The sequence below is a fragment of the Rhodamnia argentea genome, chromosome 2 (assembly GCF_020921035.1).
Source record: "Rhodamnia argentea isolate NSW1041297 chromosome 2, ASM2092103v1, whole genome shotgun sequence".
Classification (NCBI taxonomy): Eukaryota; Viridiplantae; Streptophyta; class Magnoliopsida; order Myrtales; family Myrtaceae; genus Rhodamnia; species Rhodamnia argentea.
Window position 1 is genome coordinate 9,091,684 of NC_063151.1, and position 14,120 is coordinate 9,105,803.

Genomic DNA, 14,120 nt, shown 5'->3' on the forward strand with positions numbered 1-14,120 from the left:
TGTTTTAGCACATGTTTCTTTCTCACGTCCTATGTGAGAGTTCCTCGTTCGTTCTTTTATTTGTGCCGGCCAGCAACCAACAACCGACGATTAATTAACCACCTGAGAAGAGGAGTCAAAAGTTGCATAGATCAACGTGACTTTGTGATTTAATTATCCATGTCGAATGCAGCGTCGGAAGCATAAATCCTATCATAGAAATGCCCCTCGAAAATTATTGAAATGTCACCAAAGAAATTATGCTAGGCCACATCTCCATTCTCGTAAACCATCAAGACAAATAATAGACACGAGAAATAAGACTCCATTTTTGTAAAGGCAAACTCCAAACCACACAAAACTGATCTTACAGTGAAACACTTCTCATGGGTAGGCTCCCAAACCACGTAAGGAGAGCCTGGAATTCGTTGAAACAACCGACTCCTATCTCCTACATCCAGATAAACAGAATGAGATATCGCAAAAAGCAAAGCCACGCGTCGCGACTTCATACCACCGAACTGGACAACTGCCCCTTCACAGTGAGAGACATTGTGAGCCATCTCTTTCTTTTCGGCCCTTTATCACGTTGATGCAGCACAAGATCACTGAAATTAACTAAGCCACATAGTAGAGATTCTCGAACAAACTTCACTCATCTTCACATTCTATCTTCTCTCTTACGTGGAGCACAAGTAATGATTTCATCAACCCTCAAAATCATCTCAGTGGCCTCAGTTGCAGAGAGCAGTATGGCCTGCTTTACTTTAAATGACTCAGAGATCCCCAGTTCCACCATATCTCCCACCTGCCACAAAATAAGATCACAAAGTGTTCAGTATTATGGAGCCAAATGTGTTGACTGTCGGTGAGTTCATTCAATTCTCAACTGGAAAAAGGGGATGAAAACATTCTGCAGACATGTCATGCATGTGTCCCTATACTCAAAGGAGCCACAACATTTTAAGGCCTAATTTCTAGTTCAATTGGAAAACTATTTCTACCCCATCTTCACCACATGAGAAGGGTAAAGCGCAACTCCTATCATCACAAGGGAATATTTAAAACAAAGGTCACAAGAATGAAACCTAGATTTGCAACTGAAACTTACAGAACCGAAGATGACATCAATCCCTGCAGTGCATCCTTCCTTGTGGTGCTCTGCACGAAGCTGAGAAATCAGCTCAGCACTATCCAGCCCGGCATTATCTGCAATGATTGTTGGAATGGCCAAAAGTGCCCTCGAAAAAGCTTCAATAGCATGGGACTTCTTCCCAGGAGTCTTATGAGCCAGCTCATCGACCTCCTTTGCCATGACCATCTCAGGCCATCCCCCTCCAAGTATAACCCTACTATCATTTATTGTCTGAGATAGTACGCACAAGGCATCATGCAAAGATCTCTCAGCCTCATCCAGCACATGATGGCTGCCATACAGTTGAAGACATGAATGAAAAATCAAGTCAAGCAAAGAAGTGATTGCACTTTCATCCTCTTAATACATATATAGTAATGCTATGTGTACTAAAACCGGTATGCAACTAACTGATGTAATAGACTACCAATGCACCTTTAAACATGCGGATCGTATTCCACATTAAAAGACTCTGCCACACCACTTAATACACCACAGTACTATACCATTCTTGGTATATCTAGCATTATCCACATATCTATAATAAGTACACATATATACAAATCTTATACAGACTCGCAATAGCTTGTTCTAGACAACAGTCATTTATACACATAACAAATAATTGTGTCTGACATAAGACTTTTTACACCAATCTTTGTCAACACTTTGTATATGCCTAGCACTACCGCAAATGTAATTTTCACTGGCTAAGTAGGAGACAATTTAAGATGAGAATACATACACAAAAACCATGTGCATTTTACATGGTTACATCAAAATAATCAGAATTAAAACAGCACCCCACTTCACTTGCACATGCAGAGATGCAGACAAGCAGCATGAGAAGCTTGCCAAAGAAATGGACAAAGTGAGGCTTTTTGTGATATAAATCAAGTTAATATAAATAAGGGTCTTACTCAAGTTAATTTGAATAAGGGTCTTGTTATTAACTGCCCCCAGCACATTTGTTAAAGATACTTTATGAAGAGAGTTTTGTTTTCAAAACACCAGTCACAGAGTTTAGAAGAACATTTAATGCATTGAATTGTAGGCATTCCTCAATTAGTTACTAAGAAGTGCCTGTATTTCATTTATAAAAAAGGATAAACATAGGAAATCTGAAGTATTTACTACACTTGGAAACTCAGTTTCCAAGAATTGAAAAGCACATAAATTAGCAGCAAGAGAGCCAAATCTAGAACACCAAAATCATGATTATGGACACTGTCACCAACAAGACTCATGCAGCAGATGCCTCAATGTGAAAAAAAAGGCAGCATCGAACAAAAAACAAATGGTGGCAAACTCTGACCTCTGTCTCCTCACTCTTACCTGAACTAACAATTTTCAAGAAACAAATTCCGGATGCAGAATACAAGACAGTAATTAAACAATCATATCTTCTGACTTTTTCCACCTTTGTTGTGCACATTAGTTTGCCATTAGTTTGCCAATTAGGACTCACACTGATTCCAAATGTTATCAAGTTGAATGTGTTCAAACCAGAAAAAAAAGGAGGGAAGGCCTCAAATAGGTCAACTATTTAGCTTGTGTGTATAACACACATTGGATTACAATGTTCATGTTACTTAAAGAATAGTCAACCTTGAAGTTAGACTAAGAAATTTGACACTTTAAGTAGTAATATTCTGATTTCTGAAACAGCCAGCAAATGGAATCACAGAATCTTCACCAGGTTTTCTCTAGGTCAATTATTCTGACAAATCCAGCTACAAAAGATTATGTAGGTACCTATGCATGGTTTCATAATTTTCGAACCTTTTGCTATCAAATATAGAGCAACTCAATGGGCCAAGGTGTATAATGAAATACCTCACAGCTCTCAATATAAAAAGAGAAGGAAAAAGAAAAGAATTTTGTCATATTGTAAAAATGGAAAAAGACAAGGCAGAAAAAGTACAATGCCTTACCTTGCACCTCGCAATACGATTGTACATGCCTGACCCATTTCAACACCAGAAAAGTGAATCAGCTTGTCCTTGCCAATCATAATTTCCTCAATGAGCTTGCAGTGTCCAAGCTTAACTGACTCTGGATTGTCAAATGTTGATGCAATCTCACCACCGGTCACCAAGGCCAGGCGCTCAATACCATCAAAATCAGCATGCTCAATTGCAAGTATTCCAGCATCTGCAAACAGCTCCTCTGGAAAATTGTATATCAACTGTCTGTTGACAAAGCAGTTAATCCCATGTGCTATGATCTTCTGCACCTTTTCCCTCATCTTCTCTTTCTCAGCCCCCTCAATCTCAGCAACCCTAGACATAGAATCGACACGAACACGAGCCCCGTAGATCTTTACTTTATCAGTGTCCATTGCAGTATTTGCCACCAAAATCTTAGCATTCTCTATGCGCTTTGGTTGTCCAATACCTATTTTCTTGTCGAGGATAAATCTGCACAAAGGTATAGCTCCAAATGTTTTGTTAAGCACTCTCAGACATGGGTTTAGGTTCACTATACAAATAAACAGACGATGCTACTAGACCATATATGACAGCAACTGCATGTCGATCGTGTCTATGGTTGGAATACACCATAGAATTTTGATGAAATATTTCCAATACCAAAGAAAATGCCACAATGTGTTCATCAAAATGGTGGAGGGAGCTATTCATCAACTTATTGCCTATTGTATTAGATGTTTGGTGGATAGAGCCCCCATGAGAACTAAGAAATGAAGGGAATATTCGGTAGTCTCACCCTTCATCCAGAAAAGAATCCTTTAAAGATCCTCCTGGTTTCTTGATTATCTGTATAGCTTCGAGGTTGGTACTACCCTGCAAGCACCAACAGAGAAGTGGCATCAGATGGTGGAATCAAGACAACAATCCATACATCGTATCACTAATCCCATCAACATAAAAGTTAATTATGAAGAAAGCATCTGAGGGCAACATAACATTAATCACACTGATCCTACATCTAAGATCTTGTGGTCAGAGCTTAAGAAATCTCACAGATGTTAAGAACAAGACCAAATCAAGATATTGCTAAATTTCAAAGGGCAGAAAAAGCCATTCCTCAGAGAACCTATCATAAAGTACATTAGATTCACTGACCGGCTTAAGAATGGGCACTCCTGATAACATCCACGTCTACCAGCTTGAAACTCATAATGAACAGACCCATTGAATATAGAATAATCCAATCAAGATCTTCTTTTTGCACAGCTTGGTTTGAATAGCTTCCTAAAATACAAAAGTTTATAAGTTAGAGAGTCCATTCACAAACTTAAATACAAGATTTTGTACAAAAATCCCCAACAAAGCATTGCTAGAGTCCTGAAACTATAGGGATATAAATTGCACTCTAACCTTGTCCATCCAGTTTTGGCCCCTTAGTTTGAAGGGGATTTTCCCAACTCAATCAAAAGGCTCTACCTAAAGTGCATATGTGCAAAATTACTTTCATGCACAGATAAATCAAACAGAAAAACAAAAATGCCAAATATTCACATGAAGGAAGAAGAGACTGGATCTTAATTTATAGCTTACTGTAGGGTTTACACTTATCATCAAGGACAAAAAATATAGCTCACCTTTAACCTCATAACGGCATCCACAGCCAACTTAGCAAAATGTTCCTTGTCTTGTGACAGAATTTTGGAACTCAAAGTAGTCATTGCAATTTTCATCAAGTCTGACGTAAATTTCTCTGCATCATGCAATGCATAAGGCAACAAACAGAGTCAGAAAGTGGAATGCAAATTAAGGGCAGACCCGCATCCCACAAAGGTATAAGCATCCACAACATAGGACTTAGAATATTTTGTAGGGATACTCAGGCTAGTGAACTGTTTACACAATCATCACTTTCAGTATACCATCTATGCATTCAGTGGGCATTGAGCCAATTCTTAAGGAAAATAAGGGAAAAAACTTCCTGGGGTGAGCCAATGGATCAAAAGAAATGCAACGGACACAAGATAGCAAATAGAACAAGATGCAAGAGAAGTACCTGCATCCTCTTTATTATCCATCACCTTTTGCAACAAAGCACTACGAGCACATTCAGCCGCCATCCGAAAGCCTAAAATTGAAAAGTGAAAATCCACCATTTATTATTTGAAAACACAGAGATTTCACACGCGGAACAATAAAAAAGAAACAGAGATTTGTAAAACATTTCAAAAACCTAAATTTTCGACTAGTGAAAAGTGAATTCTTTGAGAATGGAGATCAACTATTACCAATTAACCAATCGACTGAAAGATGAAAGAGAACCTCAACAAAACTTGAAATAGATAATATGACAAATACTTTATCATGAGTTGTCTCCATTTAACTTTCTTTTTTATAAAATACATGATGGACTTCCTGCATTCAATACGGAAAACTTTTTGGAGACAATGCCTTTAAATAAGACAATAGAGGCCCCAAAAAAAAGTATAGTCAGAGAAAGATACAAACCAGATATTATTGTCATGGGATGGATCTTGGCTGCAACCAGTTTTTCTGCCTCCCTCAAAAGTTCCCCAGCCAGAACAACGACTGAAGTTGTCCCATCACCCACTTCATCATCTTGCACTTTGGAGATATCTAATATGTCAATTAAGGATAATGATCGCAAATATATCTGAGCTTTGGCTACAAAATAAGGACGTCCTTTCCTTCTCTTGAAGAAAATCTATACCGCCAACAAATAACTACAACTTCAAGGATACCGACTAATACTTTAGCAGCTGGATTGTCTATGTGAAGAGATTTTAGGATCGTCGCACCATCATTAGTGACAGTAACTTGGTGCCCTCTACCAGTTGATTGCAGAATTTTATCCTACTCCAAGCAGATGCCACATAATCAACTCGAGGCAAGTAATACACTTAGCAAATGAGGAGTCCTCTCCGACATCAAATGACACACTGAAGCAGCTAATGCCTACCATTCCCTTCGGCCCCAACGTGGTTTTCACCAGGTCCGCTATAGCCATGGCTCCAACGAAGGAGGCCTGTGACAAACAACGTGAACTCCTATCAAATGTCAATATACATAGTCAATAGCGGAAGACATGAGACGAAGGCCAAAGTATAGATCACTTGTCGGAACAAGGCTGGTAGTAATCAAGCATCCTTAGAATTCCCCACTCGCAACAAGAAACACATTCTCAGTGAGAAAGCAATGCAAAGAGAAAAAACACACCATTCTGGCGCGTTCCCCTTTCTCCTCGCTCGCTTCATCTTTGAGAATTCTCTCGACCTGTAACATTCACCGGAAGTCCAAAAAAACAGAACAAACTCCCATACCAAAAGGCGAGTAAATCCAGAGTTGAGCTCTAAGGCACCGACATACCGCCATCCGAAACCAGCCCGAAGCTGAAGCGGCAAACCTGCGGTAACGCAACCAGAACGAAGGGAGGGAAAAGAGCAAATTAGGCAACGAAACGGTGCAAGTGAGAGCAATTCAATGCTTAAAACTCCATTGCCCCCGACCATTTCCTCCGATGGACAAAGACTAAGAACAGCTACAGGACTACGAAGAAGCTTAATGCGAATACGAGGCTACCTGATTCCAGAGACGGGAGCGAAGAATGCGACCGAGATCGTCGAACGTTGTAGCGTCTTTTGAACGACAGTGCAGTGTCCCCTTGCAAAAGAAGCGCGACATGGAACATCTCCCTGTCGCCAATGCCACCCCACCTCGAAGAGTCGCGAAGACGCTGAAGTGGCCCGGTCGCTGCGTCACCACTTGAGCGGTTCAGCTTGGGCCTGGGCCGGATCGAGAAAGTTAGACCGGTTTTCATGCGCGGTCCACAGGACCACAATCCAATGTTTTGAACAATTTTTCCTCTATGGCACAGGCAATGATGGACTGAGCCAGTGAATAATGAAAAGTCCCACATACTATAGATTTTGAATTCTCATATCGCCTTTTTTTTCCTGTTACATAATTGTTAACTACACCTAATATTTGGTGATTCAATGAGGGGACGGATGAAAGTGAAGAAGTGTATAAAGCCGGTCTTGCCCGGTCAAAAATCGACAATCGCTCAGTGTAACCGCCACATATGGGTGGGCATAAGTCCTAGGTAAAATCGGGAATCAAATCAAACTAGACCGACCCTAGAAATTGATGTGGTTTTTAGTTCCTGAGCTCCTTCGTTTGGTTCCCCGTTTCAAATTTCTTGGAACCATACTACGCGGTCCGATTCCTAGGTAGAACTAAACCGAACCGGATCGAGAACCGAAGAACTAAACTAACCCAAGGTAATAAAAAACTAATAGCATCTATGGATATTTACACCATTTTTTGTACTAGTAGTACAAACTTGAGACTTTGGAACATCATTTATTCCATGTGTTGTGTTCCATTACTAGGATTAATTTTACAATTGCTCTTTTGCAGGTGGAAGGTATGTACTCATTGAATCCACCTACGATGTATATTGTATATTTATTGCAAGACAAGTATATTATGCACTTCGAAAACCTCCAATTAACTAATCACTAATCTTTTACACATGTTTCCAATATACTCTTGAATCAACCTCTTTTATTATAACAAGATAGTACGACTTCTCTTACAAGGTTTGACAAATTACTTCCATAGATAATGATTTTGTTTGGGATATGTCGTTCTATTGAAGAAATTCTATCTATTTGAAGGGGAATTTTTGTTGTCACTCTAATTTTCATTTTGCTTGACTTAAAACAAAGCAACAAAAATTTCTCGTTAGAGGTTGCTTACAGATTCCAAAAATTGAGTACGGATCCCGATAAAAAAATCTGAAACCTATTTTGAAACCACTCACCCCTAACGCCTCGTTGTTCTCCATTTGACGAGACATTGTCGTACTTGACTTATGTAAACCAGGAAAACGATCGAAACGCTCAAATTGTTAAACATTGTTGTCCAACAGAGGGAAGGAGACCTGATTCTCACTCCTGACAAAGCCTTAAAACCTGAATTTATCATATTGAATCGAAAGTTTGAAAAACCGATTCCGCCGCGAGAAAGAATGCGACCTCGAGATGAGGTCGTCCCGGAGCTCAGAATGATCTATCGTCCCTAATGAATGATACCCAAGAATGATGGAATACAAATGAAACTCTGCTGTTCATACATTCAAGCGGGAAAAGTTTTATTCCAGCCGAAATGTTGCCGACATATTATGCTGCTTCAAAGGGGTCGAGTGTGCCGCCCGCTCGCCCTACCACACAGAAGGGCGTTCTTAGGAATCGGGTATTCATCCCTCAGTGAAGTCGAAGTGGTGTAAACTCGCAGATAGAATTGCTGCCCGAGGTACTGTCTCGCCCAGGACTCCGACCGCAGGTTCCACATTCCGACATTGTCGAGCGGAATATAAATCGCTGACCAGGACTTGGGGTACACCTGCATTCAGCAAGTGTAGGAGAGTGTTGAAGTTACGTCTAGGAATGGCAAATATTTGGCAGAACTACAAAAAAGACCTCCCTTTTTTGGTTTTCGCCGAGCATAAGCACTTAATCGAGTTGAACAGCTCTACGAGAATTCTCACCTGAATGGTGCAACGAGCGACTCCATCTCGAAGATTGTACTGATTCCTGCTGGCCGGCGTCCATTGCCCTCCGTCCATACTATAATATCAGGTGAATCGAGGTCGAGCATAAGCAAGAGACGGTGGAATGCTCAGAGTGATCGATCAAGAAGGAAAACATAGGTGTCATCCTTACCCGACAACAAAGAAAGAGTAGCCATCGAGGTGCCAGCTTTGTAGGATGTCCTCATTGTTTTCAAAGACGATCTCGATATAGGCTCTATAGTCAGCTCCCATGACCGACGTGTCGGGGTATATCCCACCACCCGTAGGTTGGTCAGGGATGCTCCCGACACGAAAAACTCCACCGATGTTGAAGTAGTCAGCGAGCTTTAGAGGAGTATCTGCTGGGACGAAGGACACGCTGTTGACCGCGTATCTCTGTTTCCCATTGATAAGACCAGCAGAATTGGCAATCCTGATGGTTCTTGTCGTGTTGATCATGCCATAGTGGTATGAACCCTGCGGGTTCGGCCTCGGTCCACTAGCCGTAAGATTCGTCCTGAAACAATCCCATTCAAAATGTGATGATAAGAAAAACGAATTTGGTAAGATCTTTCAACAATTCTTTTTTAACATACATAGGCCTGGAACAAAACTTTACCGGATAGAGCGTGCCTGGTTCAGGGACCAGTCAATCTCGGTGGTTGGACCACCAGGAATAGGACCTGAGACGGGGCCAGCGGAGTTGCTGTAATGGAGGACGCCTGTTGTGGTCAAAACTTGGGAGGTGAAGCGAGAGGAGACCACTATATAATAGTCTTGAGCAGGCTGGTCAGCCGTTACAAGAACTGATAGCGATTGGCCAACATGCACATCGACCGACGAGTAAGTGTTTTGAACAGTGTGTGTTCCCTCTACCTCGACGAGCACCATTTTGTGGCCTTGGATGCGGAAGTTGAGGGAATCCATCAACCCCACGTTCGATATCCTAAGCCTGTAGGTCTTTCCTGCAATAGATACGGAGGAATCAGGCTAGATTACCAGACGCGAACCACATACAAACTAAGAGAACTCAAGGTACAATAGCTCGTCTTCGACATCCAATAATATCGGCGCTGTAGAAATTAATGTCTGCTTCTTTCTTGAGGAAAAAGTACCGAATCACTGGAAAGAAAGAGCACATTTGACAAGATCTTTAACATACCTTGTTCCACAGTGAAAGAAGCTCCGCTTCCGCGGCCATTGATGAGAATACCGTCAGGGACCGGCAGCATGCTACCATTGTCAAGAGTGGCCTTCAAAGCCTGCAATTGCACACGCGATAAGGTTATCTTCAATCAGTTCAAAAGCATGCTCTCAGCAAGGAAGTTACTTCGATGCACTAACACATTACTATCATCTAGAATACTAATTGCCCCGGGGACATGACCGGCACAGAGTGAATTAAGCTTTAGCCAAGGGAATGCAATATCAGAAATCCTTTCGATTATATAATCAGCACAGATATATCAAATCACGAATGGAGAAAACTGGTTTCAGCTTAATGTGGTTCGAGTTGATCGATGAAGTTACCAATGGATCTATCGCAGTGCAGTGCAGACATCTAACAAAGTTGCGACTTGACAGACACAGAATTTATCTGTGGCGAAAGTTTGGCTCTTGACCATTCACAACAGTCGTGACATGCCCTCGACAAAATAAATCGGTGTCCCGGAACATCTCATAATTGTCACTTGCACAGGCCTTGTAAATCCAGAAGGAATATAGTATCCGCAGAGTCATCTTGTATCAGAGGTGGAAATGGAAAAAAACAACAACAGAACAATGTCTTGCATGATTGCAGGGGCGCATTAAGTAAATCATGGACCACCATTCATTTCCTAAGTCTTGCAAATTGGTGCTGTAATCCAAAATTAATTTGTCTCCATTTGTTCAGCTTCTACCCTACCTATTCCCGCTGATTGTGGTGTAATAGCAAATGAAGACTGAGTCAAGAAACATAGCTGTCAAATGAAACAGACTTCTGCAATACCATCTACAAATCAAACAGTGAACCACCACCTCACTTTTCACTGATATAATAGTTGGAACCAATGAGAAAAATTACTGATTGCCTTTACAAACCATTTAACCAAATCGAATTTTATCCGATAGTAACTCAACCGAGCCATTTTACCGACTTGTCCGAGTTACCGACAGGATAAGCTAAAAAACACTCCAGATGACTGGTCAGTTGATAGGTAGCACACTAAGTCGGAAAAGTGCAACTTTGGAACAAAAAAACAAAAGAAGGAAAGTGCAAGTAAACAGAGAGAAGGTGCACGTACCGTGTGATTGGCCTTGTACCAATCTCCAATGAGGACGGTGTAGTCGCCGGCAGGGGGCGGGAACGGGACCGGTATCATCGGCCGGCTGAGGATCCTGATGCCGCCGAACCCGCCGGCGGCCTTGTGGAAGGAGAGGGAGGGGAAATAATAGAAGCTTCCAATCTGGTCCTTGACCTGAAGGATGTAGGTGAAGTTCTTGCCCGGAGGGATGGGGCATGTGGTTCCATAGACTCCATCCTCATAGGAGTTTCTCCTCTGTTGGATTCCATTCCTGCATGTTCGTGGTTTGTTTTTTAAAGCACCCAATTAGTTTTTCCTCAACTGGAAGCCAATCCCCTAATTGGGTATCTTCAATTTCCTCTTAAAGAAAAGACAAAACACCAATTGAAGTCGTCTTATCGTCAACTACTAATTTGGAAGCTTACAGCCCCTAATATGACAATTAATACACAATGCGACTGCGAAACCATGAATTTGGTTGGCTGATATCAGGTCAATTTATATAAGCTTCTTCATAAAGACATGAAAAGATAAAATAGAACGTACATTCCTTTCTAGCTCATAAAAATCGTTCCTTTTTTTCATCTGAATGGAGACGGCACGCGTCACTTTCAGGAGACAGACAAAACAGAGTGGGGCACTGGGGGAGACTCTCTCTCTCTCTCTCTCTCTCACTAGACGCCATGGCGACTTAATACGGGCCTAGGCCCAATCATGACCACTCTGCGATCTGTGTGTGTTTTAGGTGGGGTTTTGGTCTGTGGGGCCCACGCTGATCCCCGCCAATGTGGTCGTTTCATGCAATGGGATCGACAGAATGAGAGGGAGAAGCTTTTCAAGAAATTTAATAAAGCACACGCAGCATGTCTGATTTGAAATCTACAGGCAATGTGAAACGAGAACCAGAAAGAAATGGATCTGATCTGAAAGAGAAATATCTAGGGAGGAGAGGAGGAGTTTTATGTCCCATGTCTTGAGCACATGGATTGCATTTATTCTTGAATTGACTTTTGCTGAGGGAAAAAGAAAGGGAACGCCATTGATGTGCGCACACATTCTCTTGAGGACATACATGTATGGAGTACTGAGGACTCCAAGATGGAGACTTTTAGCTATATCCATGGAAAATTCTGCATCACACGCATCAAAACTTTTGATTTTGGAATCAACCATGCTCGAGTTGTCGACAGATTTGTCGCGTCATTTAGTGAACTAATGCTGTAAAATCGCTTCTTTCGAATGAAAATTCGTGAGGGAGAGAGAGGCGAACCATGAGAGGAGAAAAGGGTCGCTGAGGCTGTTGATGACATTGATGATGAGGTTGTCATTGGTGACGGAGTAGATGTCGGGACCCGGGAACTGTCCATTGATGAGTATGCCCTGCAAAAAAAAAAACAGAGAGAACGTACAGAGACGTTCGTTTTCAAGATCCGAAACGGTTTCTCCTCCTTCTACTACTTGATATACATACCAGGGGATAGAGGGAGAAAGAATCAAGAAGAAGAGTCACCTGTTGGCGAACGCCGAGTGGGTATATGTCTCCGTAAGTCACATTCCAAGTGAAGAACCTGTACGGGTCATCAGCTCTTGCAATGGCGGCGAGAACAGCGACCCACACGCACAAGAACAGGGCGCCCACTCCCTCCAATCCCTGCCTCATCATCGTTCGCACAAAGGCCAAACTGCGAAAAGCCCTCCTCTGTTCTTTCCTCTCTCTCTCTCTCTCTCTCTCTGTGGGGGTTACTTATATCCGTGCAACAGGGGTGGTACAGAGGGGAGAGATTTAAGAGTGTGGAACTGTGGAAGTGAGTGAACCCACACGAGACAGACACAAAGAGAAAAGCAGAGCCCAATTAGTAGCCGCAAAGGAGGAAAGAGGGAGGAAATGGGGGAAGAGAGAGAGAGAGACGTGTCGGTGGTGGGGGTCAAAGCAAATGTGGGATTATAGTAAAGCGAAGCTCGCCATTTGAACTGTGCGTTCTCGTCTTCCACATGGGTGTGGGCTGTTCTCTGCTGTTTCTAGAGAGAGAGAGAGAGAGACATGATTGGAAAGTGGTAATTTTTTTCCCTTCTTTTGATTTTTCTGGGGATGCTGGACAGTTGTGCGAATGGTTTGACAGTAGAATCTGGGCATTTTCCTAATCATCTTTCCCAAGATTCTTTTTTTTTTTTTTGGCCATTTTTGGGGCTCCATCACATACGTAATTGTTGCATATCTTCCTACTAATTAGGTAAGTCACGTCCATTTTATGTCCATCAGCTCAAAATTCAGGGGAATGTAAGTGCAGAAACGGTAAACTAAAATCTCCCTAGAATCATCTGTTTGTCAACGGATGGTAAGGCAAATTGTCCTCCTACCATATAAGGGGAACCTAGTCTATATTGCTTTTGAGGAAAATTAACTAAATAAGTCTTACATATATTGTAATTGTACCAATTAAGTTTTAAATACTTTTGCATTTGTCCTAATGCAAGCTGATTTATGACTGAATTGGTACATTTATAATAAGTTTAAGACTTTTCCACAATTGTAATCTTAGGACGAACTCTTGCATGCGGCTTGTGACGAGAGCTCGATATCATTTAAATCTCTATATCATGTGGTATTAATGCGAGGCTCGCCATATACAATGGCCTTTATACGATTAAAACGGCAAGTTGGGTGACGGGTTTAAATTAAACATGGCTATCACCAAAATGAAATGATCGGTTTGGATGATGACGCTGATACTCCTAGAAATTGCACATGAAGGGGGTCATGCTCTGGCGCCACCCCCCAGACCAGAGAATCTGGCCATTAGGAAAATAGTCATGGTGACGAGGTTGCTTATGGTCAAACAATCCTAGTCTTTTCTTTGGTAATTCGCCTGACAGCTTGGCTATTAAAGATCTACTAACATAAGGCTCCATGGAAAAGCACCATCCATTTTCGGAAATGTGCTATCGTTGGAATTCGCGAAATGCGACGACAGGTGATGACAATTTCGTGACGTCACGATTAGTGTTCTGGAAAACGGTGAAGCAAATTTTTTTATTTTTTTTTTTGTCTTGTGGTACTCAAACGAGGGGTGCAATTTACTAATAGGAAAAAAGAAAAGTAAAGATTTACGCGCTCAGCTGCAAGAAGCAGCCAATGGAATTAAAGTCGCACTTTCCCATGATGCAACTTGAGATCAGAAGCATGGGATGAATGGCAT

At 41.7% G+C, this 14,120-nt stretch overlaps 2 protein-coding genes across 3 annotated transcripts; both read right to left on the bottom strand.

Annotated features, from left to right (window-relative positions):
* Positions 1–307: 307 nt before the first annotated feature.
* Positions 308–6,751, bottom strand: LOC115738755 (T-complex protein 1 subunit beta-like). Of its 2 annotated transcripts, none has more exons than XM_048275384.1 (12): positions 6,643–6,751; positions 6,430–6,466; positions 6,280–6,336; positions 6,023–6,088; positions 5,805–5,916; positions 5,551–5,679; positions 5,099–5,155; positions 4,680–4,795; positions 3,842–3,918; positions 3,049–3,534; positions 1,091–1,406; positions 308–787 (listed from the first exon to the last, which is right to left on the bottom strand). In XM_048275384.1, the coding sequence occupies exons 2-12, from the start codon at positions 6,433–6,435 to the stop codon at positions 641–643; spliced, it is 1,569 nt and encodes a 522-aa protein (XP_048131341.1). In that variant the 5' UTR covers positions 6,436–6,466; positions 6,643–6,751; the 3' UTR covers positions 308–640. The 2 variants fall into 2 exon arrangements, with proteins under 2 accessions (XP_048131341.1, XP_030527338.2); XM_030671478.2 differs by having other exon boundaries at positions 5,099–5,170.
* Positions 6,752–8,069: 1,318 nt separating this feature from the next.
* Positions 8,070–12,718, bottom strand: LOC115738754 (L-ascorbate oxidase homolog). Its single transcript, XM_030671477.2, has 8 exons — positions 12,434–12,718; positions 12,194–12,303; positions 10,924–11,194; positions 9,801–9,900; positions 9,258–9,603; positions 8,790–9,155; positions 8,615–8,693; positions 8,070–8,469 (listed from the first exon to the last, which is right to left on the bottom strand). The coding sequence occupies exons 1-8, from the start codon at positions 12,584–12,586 to the stop codon at positions 8,257–8,259; spliced, it is 1,638 nt and encodes a 545-aa protein (XP_030527337.1). The 5' UTR covers positions 12,587–12,718; the 3' UTR covers positions 8,070–8,256.
* Positions 12,719–14,120: the final 1,402 nt, after the last annotated feature.